This window comes from Pogoniulus pusillus, chromosome 40 (assembly GCF_015220805.1).
Source record: "Pogoniulus pusillus isolate bPogPus1 chromosome 40, bPogPus1.pri, whole genome shotgun sequence".
Classification (NCBI taxonomy): domain Eukaryota; kingdom Metazoa; phylum Chordata; class Aves; order Piciformes; family Lybiidae; genus Pogoniulus; species Pogoniulus pusillus.
In genome coordinates this window covers 7,780,128-7,802,222 of record NC_087303.1, presented here as the reverse complement: position 1 = coordinate 7,802,222, position 22,095 = coordinate 7,780,128, and the positions used below count along the sequence as shown (strand labels likewise).

The 22,095-nt window shown below is 49.8% G+C and overlaps 2 protein-coding genes and 1 pseudogene across 2 annotated transcripts; 1 reads left to right on the top strand and 2 right to left on the bottom strand.

The window, feature by feature from the left end:
* Positions 1-2,830: 2,830 nt before the first annotated feature.
* Positions 2,831-3,846, bottom strand: LOC135191830 (feather keratin Cos1-2-like; annotated as a pseudogene).
* A 2,894-nt stretch (positions 3,847-6,740) lies between these two features.
* On the top strand, positions 6,741-8,268 carry LOC135191612 (feather keratin Cos1-2). The gene is made up of 2 exons (XM_064174060.1): positions 6,741-7,327; positions 7,688-8,268. Exons 1-2 carry the CDS (start codon positions 7,196-7,198, stop codon positions 8,012-8,014), a joined length of 459 nt encoding a protein of 152 aa, XP_064030130.1. The 5' UTR covers positions 6,741-7,195; the 3' UTR covers positions 8,015-8,268.
* A 7,855-nt stretch (positions 8,269-16,123) lies between these two features.
* LOC135191659 (feather keratin Cos1-1/Cos1-3/Cos2-1-like) lies at positions 16,124-17,573 on the bottom strand. The gene is made up of 2 exons (XM_064174159.1): positions 17,231-17,573; positions 16,124-16,891 (listed from the first exon to the last, which is right to left on the bottom strand). Exons 1-2 carry the CDS (start codon positions 17,360-17,362, stop codon positions 16,565-16,567), a joined length of 459 nt encoding a protein of 152 aa, XP_064030229.1. The 5' UTR covers positions 17,363-17,573; the 3' UTR covers positions 16,124-16,564.
* Positions 17,574-22,095: the final 4,522 nt, after the last annotated feature.

The window sequence follows — 22,095 nt, the reverse complement described above, 5'->3', positions numbered from 1 at the left end:
TGCCTCCTTTTCCCAGTACCATGTGAAGCCTGGGAAGAACCAGAAGCCTCTGTGGCTGATAAGACCACCAGAATTCCCTGGAAGCATTTGGGTATTGTCTGAAGCTGTAGCTAGCCCCGTGAGTTGGGGGATAATTTTGTGAGTAAATACTTAAAGCCTCTTGTAATTCACTATTGCCTTCTGCCATAAGCAGAAAGAAGCTCCTTGAGTCCATCTAGTGGACAAACAGAACAATTAACCGCAAGCATTGTACTGACCGCAGGAACCTTCTCTTCCAGTTCAGTTAATGTTTATATGTTTTTGCTCATTATTTCTAGACCCTATGTTATTCTTTGCATACCGTTTCCATGACCTTGCAAAGAACACATTATTATTAAAACTAGTGGTCGGGGCAGTGAGACTTTTGAATACCAAAATTAACAAACAATGTTAATTTTCAAAACATAATTGCGCATTAATTTATTACCCCTCCATTACAGCAGACAACACGTAAGCTTTGCTGCTTGTTTTCTGTCTGGGAGAGAGAGGGTGATGTTAGGCCTGTCCTGGGCTTCTTTTCTTTGGCCGGGAGGAAAATTTGGATTTCTGTACTATTTTCTAAATTGTATATAGCTGTCAATACATTTTATGTATATAACTGTGAACACATTGTACTCTCCCCCACTCCCATCTCCTCCCTTCCCTCTTACCAACATGTAAGAAAGGGAGGGAATAAAAACAAAGAGTTTTCTCACTTGATTACACAGAATATTTTACCCCTCCACTACAAAACGATCAGATGACATCAGCATATATAGGAAACAGAAAGAAAGGGAAAGGAGAAATGCCACCCAGATCCCCAAAACAAGCAATGATGTATCTGCACACTCAAGACCCGGAAAGCAAGAGAGTGACTGACTGAGAATCTCTTGTCCAGAACGATGACGCCCTGCAGTTGTAAAATGTCATCAATTCATGATTCCCATGGTGGGGAATATTAGCCTACTTCAAACCACCACTGTGGGAATGCTCCCAGCACCCAAACTCGCCCATTTCTGTAATATAGAAGGAGCTGCTGTTGAGGTAAACCCAGTGTCAATGGCGGCAAGATGGGTGGGAGTTGGGCAGCGCACCGGTTTTGGTTTCCTACTGCCTGCTGGGTGGGGTTTATTGTGGTTTTCTTTTGTTTGGTTGGTTTGCTTCTCACCCCTGTGTTTCACTGTGTTTTTCTCTGCAAGTAGGCTAAGGTAAGGTAATTATGACATTATGCTATCCTCTTGTGCTATGTTACTCTTTTTCCTGCAAGTAGGCTGAGCTAGGGTAATTGTGCATTATGATTATTATGTCTTATGTTATATTAAACTCTTATCTCTTTATTTTAACCCCATGTTTTGTATGCTACTTTTCCCTCACTTCTGTGTTGGGGGAGCAGGCAGGTTAGCCCTTCTGTCTCTTAGGAGAATACAGACTGATTGCTGACTCTGAGGACCCCCAGAGTGCCAGCCAAGGTGTGAAGGCTTGAGCGCATGTTGCTGTGGGGATGCCTGGAGTGCCAGCCAAGCTATTGGTTGCTGTTGTGTTTGGAATTGCATAGAATACATTGAGATGTATTCCATTTTGCCATGCCCTCTCCATGGTCACAAAGGTAAAACCACAGGGTGCTCTGTGGTGGGTACCTCCCAGATTCTCTGTCTAGGGCACTGAAGCATCTGCTCCTCCTAGATAAGACACCAGCATGTGCATGTGGGGACTAGGATATGTTCTCTTTGAACTGCTGGAACTCCCAGGACAGTTCCTCCACAGTCCAAACACAGCCCTGATCAGAGGGAGAGCTCTCTCATATTGCTGCAGCTGACCAGCCAATTCATCCAGGCTTTGTCTCTGGCTGTGTTTCCTGAGCACCGCTGCCGAGGAGTTGCGTATGACGATGTGCTGCGCAAGAACTTCTGCCGCTCTGTCTGAATTTGAGGGTGACTGCTTGTCATTCTCCAAAGCTGAGAAAGTCGCCTCCCTTGGGTCATGAGTCAATGGGGTGAGATAGCTAATGAAGGAGAATGCTGCATCCAAATTCCTTAACCCCATGCTCAGTGCTATAATCATCTCATAAGTGACAGTATCCGATACAGCAATGGCATAGACCTGATCTGTGGCGCTGAGATGACGAACATCACCAGAGGGAGTACACGGAAGACATGGGCATTTATAATACCCGGATGCCAATAGACAGACCTTTGGGTCCCACATAGGGTAGGAAAAATCCAGTCTCCTGGGCAGGAAGTAGAGGGCACAGAACAATGTGGGTAACATCCTGGGTGTGGCTAGGAGAGGGTTAATTTTCTCACAGGAAGCAGGGAGCAGCCACAGCCAGAGTAGCCATTGGGGTACTGGGTGCTATAGTGACATCATGGCTCGTGTAGAAGAGGAGGTCTGGTGAGGGCAGGGGGATTTTGGCTCTGGCACTGTGTACTGAGCTGGTCAAGCTTTCTATCTCTGCCTTTCTGTGCTTCTTCTTTAGTGGTGTTGTAATTCCTGGTGCTCCTCCAGTCTCTGGGCTGTTCTATAGAACTCTCCTTCTCCCAGGCCAGGGGTTTCCGTTTTGCACACAGTTCTTCTCTCACAGGGAAGGACTGAGCCTAAACCATGCCACATCTGTGCATTGGTTGTTTCCTTTGCATGCTTCAAATGTCCAAGTTGGCTTTTGTCTGCAACATAGACACATAACATATGTGGAGATGCGCCAAGACTCTCCTTCCTCCATCTTTTCCCCTGAGCACAGTGGAAGAATTGCCAGGGAAGAAAGGAGGACTCAGAGACTCAGACTTGGATGCAGCACAACTTTAATGAGTCTAGAGCAGAAAAGGAGGTGGCCCAAAAGGGAGCATCAAGGGCTTCACCCAATAAGGTAGAGTGACGCTGTTGCAGGGTGTCCATATGCTTGGCATGGGGAAGGAGGGAGACCAAAAGCCAGGCTGCTGGCACTGGGAGATCCATGCTAGGCTGGTATTTGGAGACAGTAACAGTAAGAGGAAGAGAGAGAGTGGAAGAAGGCAACAATACCCTGGAGCTCTATCTTGTATCCAGCACCGTGTTCTGCAGTCATCAGGGTTCTTGCTGAGGACATTGCCAGCAGCTCTAGCAGGGCCGGCAGGGTCTGCACGAGTAGCGGTTGGTAATGCAGGAGAGGTCAAAGCCCCCGGAGTTGATGGGCACTCCATCACAGCTGAGGATGCTGCCAACAGCAGCAGAGGTGGAGGAGCCCACGGCGGTGTTCTGTGGGAAGGAGCTGAGGATGGGTCCGGGCAGGGTCACCACCACAGCAGGTGGTTGGATGGCAACGATGGAGTCCTGGCACCTCACACAACAGGGCTCATTGCAGCTGTTGGCCAGTGGGGTTGGGCCGCAGGGCTGGCATGGGTTGCAGCAGGACATGTCTTGGGGCTGGAGATGCACCTGAGAGACAGGAGAGGAAGGAAGTATAAAACAGAGACTCGTGAGAAGCAGTCACGAACCAAACCACAGTGGAGTGAAGTTCCCTCGTGGCCCAGCACACACTGCCCTACTCAAAGGCCATGAAGCAGCTCAGCTAAGTGCCAGCCTCTCTCTGCAGAAGACCTCCTCTACCCATCCTCCTCACAGGAGAAGCAGCTCCCACCTCTGCAGTAGGGCACCCCCTATCAGCTGAGACATATGATGAGTAGACATTGAAGGAGGAGGAGCAGAGGCTTCAGACTCACCTGGTTCCCAAGCCGAAGGAGGTGAGAGAAGTGGACGAGGGAGCAGAGAGCTGGGCTGCCTTTTATAGCAGTGCTGCAGTGCCTCAGGCCCAGAGGCAGCTCTGTGGAAGGAAGAATTCTCTGAGCAGCTCATGACAAATGCAAACCACCCCAGCTGAGGGGACAGGCTGTGCCCTGCTTTCCTGTTCTGCTGCTGCTTCATTTCCTGCCTTCTGCCACATCCTTTCCCATCAAAAGGGTTCTGTCACTGCTAGGGTGAGAGCTCCAAGGGTTTCCAGGGCAGACAAGGTCAGTGCAGTCGGAAGACTCAGCTGAAGTGGTGGTGGCATCATCCCATGCATGCAGGTGACGTGCACATGGGTCATTTCTGTGGGCATGCTTGTGGCCCAGTTGTCAGGAGACAACTTACTCCCTGTGATAGGACAAGGAGCAACGGATGGAAGCTGCAGCACAGGAGGTTCCAGCTCAACACATTGGCAGAGGCCAATGGGGTGAGATTTAAGAAGGCCGAGTGCAGGGTTCTGCACTTTGGCCACAACAACCCCAAGCAGCGCTACAGGCTGGGCACAGAGTGGCTGGAGAGCAGCCAGGAAGAAAGGGACCTGGGCGTACTGGTAGATAGTAAGCTGAAGATGAGCCAGCAGTGTGTCCAGGTGGCCAAGAGAGCCAATGGCATCCTGGCCTGCATCAGGAGCAGCGTGGCCAGTAGGACGAGGGAGGTTATTCTTCCCCTGTACTCAGCGCTGGTCAGGCCACACCTTGAGTACTGTGTCCAGTTCTAGGCCCCTCAATTCAAGTGAGATGTTGAGGTGCTGGAAGGTGTCCAGAGAAGGGCGATGAATCTGGTGAGGGGCCTGGAACACAAACCCTATGAGGAGAGGCTGAGGGAGCTGGGGGTGTTTAGCCTGGAGAAGAGGAGGCTCAGGGGTGACCTCATTGCTGCCTACAACTACCCAAAGGGAGGTTGTAGCCAGGTAGGGGTTGGTCTCTTCTCTCAGGCAACCACCAATAGAACAAGGGGACACAGTCTCAAGTTGTGCCGGGGGAAGTCTAGGCTGGATGTTAGGAGGAAGTTCTTCCCAGAGAGAGTGATTGGCATAGGAATGGGCTGCCCAGGGAGGTGGTGGAGTCCCCGTCCCTGAAGGTATTCAAGAAAAGACTGGATGAGGCATTTAGTGCCCTGGTCTAGACGACTGGATAGGGCTGGGTGCTAGGTTGGACTGGATGATCTTGGAAATCTCTTCCAACCTGGTTGATTCTATGATTCTATGAACACAAGGGGTGTTCATAGAGCACTGGAAGAGGCTCTCCAGAGAAGTTGTGGAGTCTTCTCCTCTGGAGACTCACACTTTGGAATCTGGGAAGAGTGTTTTAGGGCTTAGAAAGTTTGGGTATCATTTCTGAGGTGTTGTGCAGGACGCAGCCTTGGAATGTGTCCAGGACTTGGCCACCATGCTGTCCAGCCTGATCTAATGAGACCTGCTCTGAAGACAAACTCAGAAAATCTGGTCCGCAGGGTCTACTTCCCAACTATTCAATGGAATAAGCCTGGGGCTGGACTCAGCATGGGAGTCAGGAGAGGCAAAAGTCTTCATCTTTCTGCATTTGCTTTTCTTCTGTTGTGGAGCCTGGGATGGGAGAATGTTCTGGCCCCTTCCTGTCCAACGTAGGGGCCTGGAAGGACAAGCTGCAGCCAGCTCTGCGCTCATGCACTCCCCAGAGACTGAAATTGTGATTGGAGCCTGGGTCCTCTCTGGGATTGCAGGTTTTCCTTCACAAAGAAGGGCCACAGACAAATACACTATGCACTGGAATTCCTTACATATTTCTGGGGATATGGGGGACAGGAGCAGCTCAAGGTACCAAAGGACAGAAAGGGGACCAGCAATCCAAGGATAAACTGCATTGTCCCAAGAGAGATGTTGCAAAACCTCAGAGGGACAAAATTAAAAACCTGCAATGGAACGCCAGGGCTATGCAGAAGAGCAGCCACGTGTGACTGGAGCTCACTGGGTCATCGGACCAGGAAGAAACCTTTCCCACCATGGGGAATCTGGAGCCAACAGGGTCCAGCAGGCTAGTAATTTTGGCTGTGCAAGCAAGATGTTGCTGCTGGAGGAGGCAGGAGCAGAGCATGAGCACTGCAGGTGCGCTGACAAGAAGCGTATTGTCCCCTCTATTGCATTTTCTGTGCCCTTTGCAGAGTCATTTCCAGCAGCTCTGCTCTCCCAGAGCCCTGGGTGGGACGTGTGGGCTGAGGAGTCTCCCACACACGCAGCAGCAGCATCGGTCTCAGCATGCGCCTCGGCTATCTCATCCTCGCTGCCTTCCTGAGGCAGCCGCTGGGTAAGCACTGCCCTGCACTGGACGCATGGTTCCTCTTCTGCCCAGGGCACCCTCACCCCTCAGCAGATCCCTGCAGGAGCTGCTCTGCAGTTATGAGCCAGTGCTAGGAACCAGCAGCTCACACAGGTGGTTTTGCAGCTCAGACAGCTCCTGATGATGTCAAGGGGAGTTAAAAATAAACTAAAATGTAGGCTGTCATAGGGGGTCTGTTTTGAGGCCATGGTAACAGGAATGGAGAACAAAATTTTGAGACACCCATTGTGGGCTGTAGTCATTGTTCATAAGACAATCAAACAGTAACTGAAACAGGGCATGAGGTTGTCCAGAGACTTGGCCTGACAGGACACAGATACAACCTCAAGTTATCTTAGCTAAATATAGTGCTGAAAAGTTCACCTCTGAGATAACTTTTAGCACAATGAGCTGCAGGGGGTTGTTAGGACATGCAGAAAGGAACTTCTCCTGGGCAAACACAGGTGATCAATTGTTTCCTTGTAAGCAGCTGTTTCTTTGCTAATATTTCCTGCAAAAAGCCCAACTTGTCTCTGGGAAGCTGAGCTGGCTGTGGCTAGACACCTGGCACCTGGTCCTGCACACCAGAAACAAAGACAAATCTCTCCACTCAGGGAGCTGATCAGTGTCTGGTACCCGAGCTGAAGAACCCCAGTTTAGAGACAACACCAACAGCACAACCTCAACCAGGCAGCACTCGTCCTATGGCTGGAGCTGGAACAAGCAGGGCTCTCCGCAAGCTGCTGACTCTGAGGCTGTGGCATGAGGCTGTCAGGAGTTCACCACAGTCAGCATCAGTAACAGCTGCCCACTGAGTCTCACCAGCACAACCTTGGTGCCTTTTTTCTGCAGAGGGAGTGCTTTCAAAATTGGGTTAATGTCAGGGTCTTGTCTTCCCATTTCCTGCAGCTTCAGAGAGTGCAGCTGACCTCAGAGGAACCTCTCGTGACTCTTTTGCCTGCACTGCTGCATTCCTGCCCTGGAAATGCTGGGTCCCCTCCTTCCAGCGCTGAGAAGTAGCCTGCGCTGGGGTGTGGTCCTGAGACAAACCTGGAAATGAAAAGGCAGCAGTGCAGGAAATGAAAGCACAGCCATGTCCTTAGCTGTGGTGCTTTGCATTCAAGATGAGCTTGTCCAGAAATTGTTACCTCTGCCAAGGTGCCTCTGGTCCTGCGGCAACGAAGGGCAGGTATAAAAGGCAGCCCAGGTCCTGCTCTCCCATCCACTTCTCCTGCCTCCTTCTGCTTGGGAACCAGGTGAGTCTGAAGCCCCTTCTGCTCCTCTTTAAAATGTCTCAATGGACCTCTTGATTGATGTTGCCTTTCTCCTATTTTGGAGCTTTGAATCCCTTGTTCTGAGAGAAGGAAAAAGGGATAATGTCTTTGTAGACACAGACAAAAGAATGGTTGTGGAGCCTGATGGTTTGCACACCAGGAGAAAGGTTGCTTGAGTCAGGCTGCTCTTCATAAGTCTCTGCTGGTTGAGGCAATGAAAATGGTATTGCTCCTGGCAGACTTTTCATTTCACACATTGAGGGCCTTGGGTCCTTTGTGACAGTGTAACCAGGTTATTCCTCAGCCATGCTTGTGCTCAGATTCCTCTGTCCTCTGTTCCAGGTTCACACCCAGCCACAAGCCATGTCTTCCTGCAACCCCTGTGTGCCCTGCCAGCCCTGTGGCCCAACCCCACTGGCCAACAGCTGCAATGAGCCCTGTTGTGTGAGGTGCCAGGACTCCACCGTTGCCATCCAGCCCTCCCCCGTGGTGGTGACCCTGCCCGGACCCATCCTCAGCTCCTTCCCACAGAACACCGTTGTGGGCTCCTCCACCTCTGCTGCTGTCGGCAGCATCCTCAGCTGTGACGGAGTGCCCATCAACTCCGGGGGCTTTGACCTCTCCTGCATTACCAACCGCTACTGCTGCAGGCCCTGCCGGCCCTGCTAGAGCTGCTCTTAATGGCTTGAGAGAAGAACCCCCAGGCACTCAGAACACTTTGCTCCATTGCTTTAAGAGAAGCTGGTTTTGTCCAGCATATTCTGCAAGGGCAGCCTCGGAAGCAGTGTTTTGAGCTCTCTGGCCAATTTCTTCCTTTCCTGTCTTCTAGCCAATGTTTTCCTCACTTTGCTTGGTCTCCATCTGTCTCACCAGTGACCTCATTTCTCTCTACAGGCTCATTAAAAATTTTCTGCAACCTTCCTTGTGTCCCTGAAGTGATCTTCCCATTTGCATACTAACTGGTGAGGTACAAAGCCATTGCTTAGGAGGGGATATCCTTAGGGGCACATAAGGAACCCTTCTTCACTACCAGAGTGAAGAACCACAACCCAGCCCTGGTCCCCAAAGTTTCTGTGTGATAGCAGATAGCTCCAGTTCCACAGAGACGTGGTAGTGACAATGGAACCTGATTCTGTGGTCCTGCATGGTACAGTACCTGCACTAGCCCAGCCATAAGTGACATTGCTGAAGAGGCCTCACTGTAGAGAAACAGGCCAGAAATAAGAAGTACTATGCTCCACCTGCTGAGGGGTCCTGTTGCATTTTGAGAAAGCATCCAACGTTGGAAGCTCCTGCATGCAATTCACTACGACAAGCTGTTAGAAGTGCTGCCGGAGAGCATGGATCCAGCCAATCTGTAGAGGTGAAAGTCTTGGCTTTAGAGATTGCTGAAAGTGAACAACACCAATACTTTATCTCTGTGCTGACTCCTGGATGGTGGCAAACGCCCTGGGTTTGTGGTACTTCAGTGGAAGCAGAGCAACTGGGCTGCCGCATAGTGGTAAGATATTGTTGCTTTGGTAGAGAGCTTGGTGATGGAAACATGTTATGTAGATGCCCGTACACCAAAGAGCTGTCCTACTGAAGAGCATAAAGAACCAAAAACGTGGATCAGGCTTCTGAGATTGATGTGGTTCAGGTCCATCTAGACTAGCAAAGTGAGAGCACATTGTTTATGTCTCAATGGGCTCATGACGCCTTAGGTTACCAGTGAAGAGACTGAGGACTGAATAGGAGTCAGCAGTGTGCCCAAATGGCCAAGAAAACCAATGGCATCATGGCTTGGATTAGAAACATTATGTCCAGCAGAAAGAGGCAGGTGATTGTCCCTCTGTGCTCAGCGCTGGTGAGGTCACATCTTGAATACTGTGTTCAGCTCTGGGCCCCACACTCCAGGAAGGACATTGGTGGGCTGGAGCTTTTCCAGAGAAAGGCAATGTGGTCAGTTTGTGGGATCCTAGGTCTCTCTTAACAAAAGCATAGGGACAGAGGCCCATCCCAGGGGGATGGACCTGCTCATCCCAGGATATTGTAATACTGTCATTCTATTCCATCTTCCAGTATCATAGCTTAAAAGGCAGCATCTGACTGATCTCCTTCCCTTCTCCTCCCCGCCTTTCTGCCCTTCACTTCTCCCTGGGAACAGCTGGCAGGGAATTGCGAGCTGTGTCGTGTTACCTACTGAGGCCTGGTGGGCCCCATATGCAGAGGGCAGTTTCGGCCTATGGAATCACAGAAACATCCAGGTTGGCAAAGCCCCTCTGGATCACCAAGTCCAACCTATAACCCTACTCAACAAGATTCACCTTAAACCATATCCGTAAGCACGACGTCCAAACAACCTTTAAACACATCCAGGGTTGGTGACTCCACCACCTCCCTGGGCAGCTCATTCCAGTCCCCGACCGCCCTCTCTGTAAAAAACTTTTCCCTAACGTCCATTCTAAACCTACCTAGTCTCAGCTTGAGGTCATTTCCCCTTGTTCTCTCTCCAGTTGCCCGTGAGAAGAGACCAGCACCAATCTCTCCACGATGTCACCTCAGGCCGACTGAGGGCAGAAGGGGTGGAGGATTCTAGGTGTCCAGTTTAGGCTTAATGGGTTTTGGCCTTATTCTACCTGATTGTCTTTTGTATATATGCTCTTGTAAATAGAATTCCTCTTTAAACTTCAAATCAGTGTGCAGTATCCTCATTCTTACTCCTGGAAATGGGTAAGGGCCATTTCTGCCCTCCAGTCCTGGGTAGCTCGTGGCTTGCAACTCAGACAGGCAACAAAGCTCATGAATGGCCTGGAGCACCTGGCCTACAAGGAGCATCTGAAGGAGCTGGGGCTGTTCTGTCTGGAGAAGAGTAGGCTGAGGGGAGACTCATCATTCTCTACAATTCCCTGAAGGGAGGTTGGAGTGAGGAGGGGGCAGCCTCTTCACCTTGGTGTCAAGTGACAGGACCAGTGGAAATGGTTTCAAGCTGTGCTGGAGAGGGCTAGGCTGGATGTTAGGGAATATTTATGCACTGAAAGTGTTCTCAGATATTGAAACAGGTTGTCCAGGGCAGTGATGGAGTCAACATACCTGGAGTTGTTCAAACAGTGTGTGCACCTGTCTCTTGGGGACATAGTTCAGGGGTCGAGGTTGGACTGGATGATCTTTGAGGTCTCTTCCAAACCAGTGTGCAATGTGATTCTGTGATTCTGTGACTGGAGTTGGCAATGGACACTACCACATAGGTTATCCATGAATGTGGCCATGTGCAGTCATCAAGCAAGCCAAGTGGTTGAAGTCTTTCTGATATGGATGGTGATGTCCCAAATATCAACACAGACAGGCCTGGCAGCCTGACCACATTACACTCCCAGCAACCCACCAATACAGACACCATGTGTTCACAATGGTGGATGCAAACACTGAAAGGTTGGAAACATCTCCTCTGACCCATGCTACCACAGGAAACGTTGTCCTGGGTCTTGGTCGTCAGGTCTTATGGTGACACTTTAGCAAGCCTGAAAAAATTGAGTCAGACAACAGGGAATCATTTCCAAAGCAACTTGAAGCACAGCTGGTCCAAATAGCACGGCACTGAGTGTCTGTGTCACATCCCCCATCATGCAGCAGCCTCTATGAAAATCAACCAACACAACTAACCATCGAAGACTACACTGAGACCATTGCATGGTTGGTCCTTCAAACATTGGGCCAATGTCTAGTAAAAGCCACCTGGTTAGTCAGCACTAGAGGATCTGTCGATCATTCTGGTCCCACCCCATCAAAATTTTTACAAACTGTAGAAGGGGATAAAGTCTCCATAGTGTACATAAAATTATGCTGTGGAAATGAGTTTGGGTTAGTCCTGCTGTGGCAAAGACAAACTCATTTGTGGGATCAGTTAAAATCAAGAGTCTTGGTGCACATGCTGGGTGGTAACAGAGAGTGGTGAGATCCAGTGTGTGCCTCAAGGGGATTTGGTTTAAATGAGGATAATCAATGCATGACCTCATGTCATGTCTGTCATCACTCCCACTGTCTCTGTGTGCCCTGCAAGCATTGTCATTGTGAGAATCAGTTGAGTTAATGAAGAATGAACCTTGGTAAAACCAAGGGAAACACTGTAGTGATGGAAACAGAGCTGACATCAGCATGTAACAACCCTACACTTCACACCATCCTCCAGATGAGCACCATGTCACCTACCCATGACAACACTACTCAACCCTGTTCTGCCAGTGAACTTTGCACCATCTATCCTGCTCAGACAGAGAAAGATGTTGTGGAGAACTGTGCCAGAAGCCTAACTCTGGAATGCAGAGCGTGACTGCCACTATCAGTGGAGGACCTGAGTATGTCTTAGCTACAAGAGACAATGACTGGACAATGTCCTGCACCCCATCCTCCCTTCCAGTTGTGCTCCAGCCTTAACCTCCAGCACCCAAGGAAAGGCCCTTCTTCTTTGACAATTCTATATCAACTGGCCAGAAGGCACAGACTGTACCGAACCTCCAGAGGAGAAAATAACCCGTGCTGAAGAAGCTCCTCCCTATGGTGATCTCTCTGGTCAGGAAGAGAACTATGCTTTGTTCACAGATGGTTCCTGTCGTCTTGTTGGGAACAAGCAAAGATGGAAGTCAGCAGTCTGGAATCCTTCCAGGAGAGTTACTGAAGCGAGAGATGGAGAAGGAGAATCCAGTCAGCTCGCTGAGGTAAAAGCTGTCCAACTTGCTCTTGATGTGGCTGAACGTGAAAATCGGCCTCTCCTTTACCTCTACACCGACTCATGGATGGTAGCCAATGCTCTATGGGGTTGGCTGAAGGACTGGAAGAAGCATGGTTGGCAGAGGAAAGGAAAGCCTATTTGGTGTGATGATCTGTGGCAGGACATTGATGCAAGGCTGGAGAGAACTCCAGTGAAGGTGCGGCACGTAGACGCACACAGGCCTAAGAATAGAGCCACTGAGGAGCACCAACACAACCAGCAGGCAGACCAAGCTGCTAAGATTTCTCAAGTTGATACCAACTCTCATCCTGACCTTGATTGGAAACACCGAGGTGAACTGTTCTTAGCTCAGTGGGCCCATGACTCATCTGGACATCGAGGCAGAGATGCAACATACCAATGGGCTTGTGATAGGTCAATTGACTTGTCCATGGATGCTATCACCCAAGTCATCTATGACTGTGACATTTGTGCTGCTATCAAGCAGGCTAAGCGAATCAAGCCCCTGTGGTATGGTGATAGATGGTCAAAGTACAAGTATGGTGAAGCCTGGCAGACTGACTACATCACTTTACCTCAATCTCATTCTGGCAAGCAGTATGTGCTAATGATGGTAGAGGCCAGCACCGGATGGCTGTGGCAAAGAAACTGAGCTGCCAACCCTGCACACTGCTGTGAAGCTGCAGCAAAAAGCTCATCCGGCAAGCTGAAACTGCCTTGCCGAGCAGAAAGAGAGAGCTGCCATATTTTCAGCAGCCTGAACATGCACTGGTGACACACTGCCATTCCTGCAGGCCAAGAATTGCAAACTGTAGAACTGAAAGCACTTCTGCAGCCCAAGTCTGAGATGCTGCCACAGCCTGTGAGCAAGGAAACCTCCGCAAGCAAAGCACCAGACCCAAGAAGCCAACGTCCCACTTGTCCAGCCGGCAAACGGTCCCACAAGCAGAGGGTCCCACACGATCACTGCTGCAAATCGCTCACTCCGAGAGCCGAACTTAAGAGTACTATCCAAGAGCCATGGTAATCACCTTGCTGAACTGAGCCGGCAAGCTGCATCACTGCCTTGTCAAGCCAAGAAGCACTGCTCACGCTGCAAGTGCCCTAAAAGCCATTCCTGGCTGCTAACAGGCAAGCAGAGGCCACTCTGCACTCAGCAAGTGAGCCATGCCAACTGTCAAACTATGGAAGGAACCACAGCACCGCGAGCTGAGAGAGCTACCTTGGAGACCAACTGCAGTTCACTGTGCTCTGCAGAGCCCTTAGTGGCAACACTTCCCCCAAGTGGATGTGGTGCTTAGGGATACGGTTTAAGGCGAATCTTGTAGAGTAGGGTTATAGATTGGACTTGGTGATCTTGAAGGTCTTTTCCAACCTGGAAGTTTCTGTTATTCTGTAAACACAGGATGTTTCACCTCAACATGAGGAGAATCTTCTTTGCTGTGAGAGTGACAGAGCACTGAAACAGGCTGCCCAGAGAGGTTGTGGAGTCTTCCAAAGCTGACATGGAAGTGTTCCTGTGTCCTGCCCTAGGTGATCCTGCTTAGGCAGAGAGGTTGGGCCCAATGCTCTCTGGAGGTCCCTTCCAAGCCCTACCATTCTGGGATTCTGTAATTCTGTGAAGGTCAGTTCCTCTCGCCAGTTCCAGTTTTATCAGCCTGATCTCAGCAGAAGGATGCTTCAATACCTTTAACTATTGTTGTCACTCTTCATTGGAATCTTTCCACTGTCTTCGTATCTCCCTTGTGATAAGAAGTCCAGACATGGAACCAGTACTGCAGGTGTCATTTCAACCTGTAGAGAGAAAGGATCAGCTTCCTTTACGTGCTCGGAACACCGCTCTTAATGTGGTGCAGGTCACCATTAGCCTTCTCTGAGCGAAGGACACATTTCTGCCTTGCTCACCCAGATGACCTAGCTCGTTTTCAGCAAAGCTGGTTTCCAGCTGAGCAGCCCCCAGCACAAAGAAACGACTCTGTCTTCCATCCAGCTCCTGGTAATGTGTGATGTCACTTTGAGGGCAAATTCCCACTCTGCAGGGTCTCCAAAAGCATGTATGTGTGCGATCACCAAGCTCTGTGACCGAGAGAGGAGATCTTATAAATGCATATAAATGTCTAAAGGGTGGAGGCCATGAGGATGGGTCTGGGATCTTTCCAGTGGTGCCCAGTGATAGGAGAAGGAGCAACAACTACAAACTAGAACACAAGAGGCTTCACTTGAATTTAGGGAGAAGCTTCTTTAATGCAAGTGATGGAGCATTGGAGCAGTGCTCCAGTGGGTCTGCCCAGAGAGATCATGGAGTCTCCTTCTCTGGAGATTTTCAGAACCCAGATGGAGACATTCGTGTGCAACCTGATCTAGGTGAAACTGCCTTAGCAGAGGGATTGGACTAGATGATCTTCAAAGGTGCTTTCCAACCCCTACCATTCTAGGATTCTGGGTGTGCTAGTTTGAAGCTAGCTAGAATGTTTTGGTGAGAAGGATTGGATCACAGGCTGTGAAAGAGAAGCAGTGGTGATGTCTGCTTCACTCATAGGCTAGCTGAGGTGTATAAGAACAAGAATCCGAACATAGATAAGGCAGTCGTTCTTCTGCTTGGGAGCTCTGAGCTGCATTTCTCTCTCTAGCCTCTCTGCCATCTCTCTGATTAATTCACTGTATAGGGTTAACACTCCGGGGAAGTAACCCTGAACCTGACCCTAGGGGTCTTGGCCCCTCCCCAGGGGTGGGCCACACTCCAGGTGATGGTTAGCCCACTCCCCCCACTTCCTGTCCTATAAAAGAGAGGAGCTTCCTGCTCCTCCCTCTCTCTTTTCTTCGCTCCCTCTCGACACATGCACACACACACTGCATACCAGCACACCACGTGGCAGCCACAAGGCAGAGGCACCATCACATTGCTCGGGTTGTATCCATCCCCTTTTTTTGTATTTTGCTGTTTTCCCTTCCTTACCCTTTGTAAACTTCCCTACCTCCAATGCCTTTTCTAAGTTGTTGTTAAACTTTTCCTTTTTAACTTCCAAATCGAGTGAGATTGGTTTATTTGGGTGTGCTTACCTCTCTCTCTCCCTGTATCTAATCTCTATTTTTTTGGGAAAGGAGGGGAAGAGGGGAGGGCACTCTATAAATTCTATAAATTGTCATTGGGCCTATTAAATTTATTAGAGTCTCTGGGAACTTGCAAGTGAACCCAAGACATTCACTTTACTTCCTAACCCCTTGGCTGAACCTCCATTCTTCCCTGGGACTCGGGTAAGGTTGAGAGGGGTGCAAGAAGGTGGAAGGTGGCTGGGAGCCCCTCCTGGGGACTTGGGTTTCTGAGAGGGGTGTTGTGTTTCTGTATTACCTTTTATTTCTGTGTATAACTGTATATACTGTAAATATCTGCTTGTATATTGTGCTAAGCTGTAAATTTAAGCTTCATTCAAAATTTCCAGAGCCGTCTGAGTCTAGTCTGGGTAATTTCCAAAGTGTGGGGGGGCGGGGAACACCCAAACCACTACACTGGGCAGTGGAAACAGAGGTACTGCATGGAGCGCAAGGGTCATATTAGCCCTAGAGCTGTGGGAATGCTGAAGGAGCTGAGGGGCTGAGTGAAGGCAGCCAAACATATGCCCAGGGGCTGGACTGGTGCGGACCCTGTGCCATTCAAGGGCAGCTCCTATATGCTGCTGAGCACACAGCCAAGTCCCACTGTCACTGTCATGTCTTTGCTGAGCTGAGAGCATCTTCTCTCATAGAGAAGTTTTGGGGATGGGAGCTGGGTTGTGGCAATAGCTGTGAGGACTCATGCTCACGTGATGAGACCCAGGACCAAGGGGGCATTTGTGAGCACCCAAGGAAAGGCAAGGACTGATGGCCATTGGCTGTAAGGTGACCAGAGATATCTTGCCCACCTGCAACAGGCAGTGTGTGAAAGAGTTCTCACTGCACAATGTCACACCCTCCAATGCCTCTGGCAGTGATGAAGGTTTCTCTGTGCCTCCCATTCTATTTCCCCTGCTAAGCAATGGCTGTGTCCCTCACCAATCAGCGTGCAGATGGAAAGACCACCTCAGGGACACAGGCAGAGTTGCAGCAATTTTTAATGAGTCTGAAGACAGAAATGAGGTCACTCCAAGTGGAGGTGCCCAGCAAGGGGAGGAGAAAAGCAGCCAAGAATCCGTTTCCCTTTTCCTGTGGCAGACTTCCCACAGGGCATTACTAACGTGCCCAACAAAGAGAGACAGGCTGGAGGGTTCATCCAGCCTGCTTCCAGAGGCCCTCAAGGCAGCTTTGAGTGGAGCACAAGGAAATGAAAGAAAGACAGAACGAGGCTGAGTGGAAGACAAAAGGTAGACCTTGGCCATGCTTATAGAGAGCCAAAAATATCATCTTTCAACTTGCCCTTAAAGGACAAGCCAGAGGTGACCAGCAGCTCCTAAAACAATGGCCCGGAGTATGATCTTCTGTCCAACATCACATTCAGAGTGCACAGGGGCCCTCATCTCACATAGTCACCAGCAGCTCTAGCAGGGCCGGCAGGGCCTGCACGAGTAGCGGTTGGTAATGCAGGAGAGGTCAAAGCCCCCGGAGTTGATGGGCACTCCATCACAGCTGAGGATGCTGCCAACAGCAGCAGAGGTGGAGGAGCCCACAGCAGTGTTCTGCGGGAAAGAGCTGAGGATGGGTCCAGGCAGGGTCACCACCACAGCAGGAGGCTCAACGACAACGGTGGAGTCCTGGCACCTCACACAACAGGGCTCATTGCAGCTGTTGGCCAGTGGGGTAGGACCACAGGGCTGGCAGGGTGGGCAAGGCTTGCAGCAGGACATGTCTTGAGGCTGGAGATTCACCTGGAAGAGAAGGGAGGGGAGGGAACAGAGAAGGTGAGTGGATGAGGAGCAGCCTGATGACACTGTCTCAAAGAAACCAAGGCCAAGTCTGAGTGCAGAGCTAGAAGATATGCAGGAACCACAGAGCCTCCATCACTCTGTAAAGAGCAGCCTGGCCCAGGGAAGCTCTCTCTGGTACCAGAAATTAAAAGCCCCTCAGCCACTTCCTCTCCCTTAGCAGAAGTTCTCCCTGCTTCCCACTCTTAGGACAAGGAGTTCCAAAACCCAGGACTGCATCTGAGAGGTCCCTTGAGGAGAGATCTCATATTGTAAGAGGAGGAAAAGGGGGTTCAGACTCACCTGGTTCCCAAGCAGAAGGAGGCAGGAGAAGTGGATGGGAGAGCAGGACCTGGGCTGCCTTTTATACCTGCCCTTCGTTGCCGCAGGACCAGAGGCACCTTGGCAGAGGTAACAATTTCTGGACAAGCTCATCTTGAATGCAAAGCACCACAGCTAAGGACATGGCTGTGCTTTCATTTCCTGCACTGCTGCCTTTTCATTTCCAGGTTTGTCTCAGGACCACACCCCAGCACAGGCTACTTCTCAGCGCTGGAAGGAGGGGACCCAGCATTTCCAGGGCAGGAATGCAGCAGTGCAGGTAAAAGAGTCACGAGAGGTTCCTCTGAGGTCAGCTGCACTCTCTGAAGCTACAGGAAATGGGAAAACAAGACCCTAACATTAACCCAATTTTGAAAGCACTCCCTCTGCAGAAAATGTCTCCCATGAAATTTTAGTGAGTAAGCTGAGGAAGTGTGGGATGGAAGAGCAGACAGTGAGGTGGGTTAGGATCTGGGTGCAAGATAGAGTTCAGAGGGTGGTGGTCAATGGTGCCAGGTCCAGCTGGAGAGCTGTGACCAGTGGAGTCCCCCAGGGATCAGTGCTGGGGCCACTCCTGTTCAACATCTTCATCAATGACATCGATGAGTGCACAGACAGACAGAGGCTGCTCAGCATGTCTGCTGCTGACACCAAGCTGGGAGGCTTGGCTGTGACAGCTGAAGGCTGTGTGGCCATTCAGAGAGACCTGATCAGACAGAGAGCTGGGCACAGAGGAACCAGATGAGGTTCAACAAGGACAAGTGCAGAGTCCTGCATCTGGGCAGGAGTAATAAACTGCACCAGTACAGACTCGGAGGTGTTCTGCTGGAGAGCAGCCCTGTGGAGAGGGACCTGGGGGTCCTAGTGGCTAACAAGTTACCCATGGCACAGCAATGTGCCCTTGTGGCCAAGAAGGCCAATGGGATCCTGGGGTGTATTAGGAAGAGTGTGTCCAGCAGATCAAGGGAGGTTCTCCTCTCCCTCTACTCTGCCATGGACAGATCTCACCTTGAATACTGTGTTCAATTTTGGGCTCCCCAGTGGAAGATGGACAGGGATCTGCTGGAGAGGCTTCAGTGGAGGGCTACAAGGATGATGAGGGGACTGGAGGGCATGGCTGATATGGAGAGGCTGAGGGACCTGGGGCTGTTTAGTCTGGAAAAGGGAAGACTTAGAGGCGATTTGATAGATGTTTATAAGGCTGGCCAGGAGTAGGGGCATAGGCTCTGGTCACTTGCTCCCTGTGATAGGACAAGGAGTAATGGGTGTAAGTTGCAGCAAAAGAGGTTCCAGCTCAACACAAGGGAGAACTTCTTTACACAGAGCCCAGAAACAGTGAGGATCTGTGTGATCTGTGTTAGATAGTATTGTCCTGCTCTGCTCTGCCAGGGGGGTTGGACTGGATGATGTCCTTGGGTCCCTTCCAACCCCTAACATCCTGTGATCCTGTGAGGGGACTAGGATCCACTGCAGCTAGGTCCACTCTTGCTTCTCATGTGTCTCTTTTAACTATTTCCTTCCTCTTCTCTCTCCCAGGTGTACGTCTGGACCCCAAGATATGTCCTGCTGCAAGCCATGTCAGCCCTGCTGCCAGCCCTGTGGCCTAACCCCGCTGGCCAACAGCTGCAATGAGCCCTGTTGTGTGAGGTGCCAGGACTCCATCATTGCCATCCAACCACCTGCTGCGGTGGTGACCTTGCCTGGACCCATCCTCAGTTCCTTCCCACCGAACACTGCCGTTGGTCCTCCACCTCTGCTGCTATTGGCAGCATCCTCAGCCGTGATGGAGTGCCCATTAGCTCCGGGGGCTTTGACCTCTCCTGCATTACCAACTGCTACTGCTGCAGACCCAGCTAGAGCTGCTGGCAAAGTCTTGGCAAGAACTTCCACAACTACAATACTCAGCGATGGACAGAAGATAGAGCTTCAGGCCTTCTTCCGCTCTCCTCTGTCTTTCCCTTTTAGTCTCACTGTCATCCCAATGCCAGTCTAGTGGGACCCTTCCAATGCCAGCAGCCTGACTGGTGTTCTCCCTCCCTCTGCAAACCAGGCAGTTGGATGATTTGCAACAGCTCCACCCCATCTTAGTGGGTGAAGCCCACTGAGTAAGATGCTTCTTTTTCTCCTCTATACTCATTAAAGTTGTGATGCATCGAAGTCTGGGCTTCTGAGTCATCCTTTCTTTGCTGGCAACTTTTCCACTCTGCTCTGCTGAAAAGATGAAGGAAGGGTAGGCTGGGATTTTGTGCAGGGGATTTCATCTCTTGACAACATGTTCAACTAATTTCCTGTTTTCAGGAATGAACTGATTGTCACTGCTGCTAAGGGATACTCAGCTGAGTGGATGTCTCATCCCGTCTTAGTTGTCTTCAGCAAAGACCTTGCAGCTGTCCCCCAGAGTTCTCTCCTTTGCCCATCCACACTTGCTGAAATCTCAAACTGGGCAAATCAATTACATCATCTCCCACTTTTTCTCTACCAGATACCTCATGTACAGCAGAGAGGATTTTTCATACCTGAGGAAGTTTGGGTCGGAAATTAAGAAATATTTCTTCCCAGAAAGAGTTCTTAAGTATTTGAAAAGGCCTCAATTAACCTCAAATCAACACAATTCATCATGCTATATTACCCAAAGTTTTGCAGAGAACTGTCTATCTAATCTAAAACAATGTTTACAAAAATGAATAGTACAAGTTCAGTTTAACTTTCATTCTAGCTATCGTGGATGTAGGTGATTTGAAAGCTCAGAAAACAGGAAACAGTTTGTTTCTTCACAGATAAGATGAAAACAGGGGCTCCCAGGTGAGATTGGTTTCATGCCCATGTAATGGAGATTCTTTCATAGATTATCTCTTTGGATGCCAAGGAGTACCTAGAACAGAAAACTCCTAACAGCTTGTATTATACACTCTGAGTTTAGACTCTCTCAGCTAAGGTTAGATTTCTCTGTGGCACACACTGGATTTCACCACTCTCCCGCATTACCCAGTAGGTGTGACCAGGACCTTCAGCAGACACCACCACTCAGACAGGTTTCCTTTTGCCCGAAGGAGAAAATACCCAAACAGTTTTCCCTAACAGATTCTTCTCAAATACAACAGGAACTTTATCACCATCCACTGTTTGGATCAAATTTGGTTGTGCAGGTCCTGCTCTGTTTACTGAACCTCTACTATTTACCAATCAGGTTGCTTACACTAAATATTTGTCCCAGTTTTTCAGAGTTCCACCACCCATGGCTTTTAGGGTGGTTTTCAGCAAACCATTGTAGCGCTCAATCTTGCCGGAAGCTGGTGCATAGTAGGGTATGTGATAGACCTATTCAATACCATGCTCTTTGGCCCAGTTTTTTACAAGATTGTTCTTGAAATGAGTGCCATTGTCTGACTCGATTCTCTCTGGAGTTCCATATCTCCACATGATTTGTGTCTCCAAGCCAAGAATGGTGTTACGTGCAGTAGCATGTGGAACTCGATAGGTTTCCAGCCATCCAGTGCTGGCCTGTACCATCGTTACCACATACTGCTTGCCAGAACGAGATCAAGGTAAAGTGATGTAGTCAATCTGCCAGGTTTCACCATACTTGTACTTTGACCATCTATCACCATACCATAAGGGCTTAATTCGCTTAGCCTGCTTCATAGCAGCACAAATGTCACAGTCATAGATGACTTGGGTGATAGCATCCATGGACAAGTCAATTGACCTATCACGAGCCCATTGGTATGTTGCATCTCTGCCTTGATGTCCAGATGAGTCATGGGCCCACTGAGCTGAGAACAGTTCACCTCGATGTTTCCAATCAAGGTCAAGTTCAGAGTTGGTATCAACTTGAGCAATTTTAGCAGCTTGGTCTGCCTGCTGGTTGTGTTGGTGCTCCTCAGTGGCTCTGCTCTTAGGCCTGTGTGCATCTACGTGCCGCACCTTCACTGGAGTTCTCTCCAGCCGTGCATCAATGTCCTGCCATAGATCAGCACACCAAATAGGCTTTCCTTTCCTCTGCCAACCATTCTTCTTCCAGTCCTTTAGCCAACCCCATAGAGCATTGGCTACCATCCACGAGTCGGTGTAGAGGTAAAGGAGAGGCCAATTTTCACATTCAGCCACATCAAGAGCAAGTTGGACAGCTTTTACCTCAGCGAGCTGACTGGATTCTCCTCCATCTCTCACTTCAGTAGCTCTCCTGGTAGGATTCCAGACTGCTGACTTCCATCTTTGCTTGTACCTAACAAGATGACAGGAACCATCTGTGAACAAAGCATAGTTCTTTTCCTGATCAGAGAAATCACCATAGGGAGGAGCTTCTTCAGCACCGATTATTTTCTCTTCTGGATGTTTTGTACAGTCTGTACAAAAGTCTTCCAGCCAGTTGGTGATCACTTCAGTCAGATCAGGGTGATCAAGATTACCTATTCATACTCACTAAGTTATCAAAGCCATCCATTTAGACCAGGTTGCATCTGTGACATGATGCAGTGATGAACCTTTGCCTTTGAACAGACAGTTTAGAACTGGCAATCTAGGATCTAAAAGCAGTTGTGACACGGTTCAAAGCCAGCAAAGGAGAGAGGGCTAGGGGGCTTAGAACCACATGTCAGGTGTCTTGTGCTGCCTTCAATTGGCCTGCATGGTCAAAGGAGGCATGAAGCTTTGAATTCATTGGCCAGAACAATGGTGCCAGTGCCTATGGGCCAGTTTGATTTTCACAATGAAGTATTTAAAGGGGGATGATTTAAAGAACCATGCCTTTCTGCATCCAGCATGGAGCCTTCCTGCTTCTCACCATTTGCATCTCGTTAAAGGCAGCCACATGTTCCAGCTAACACTACCATCTTAGCAGCAACTCC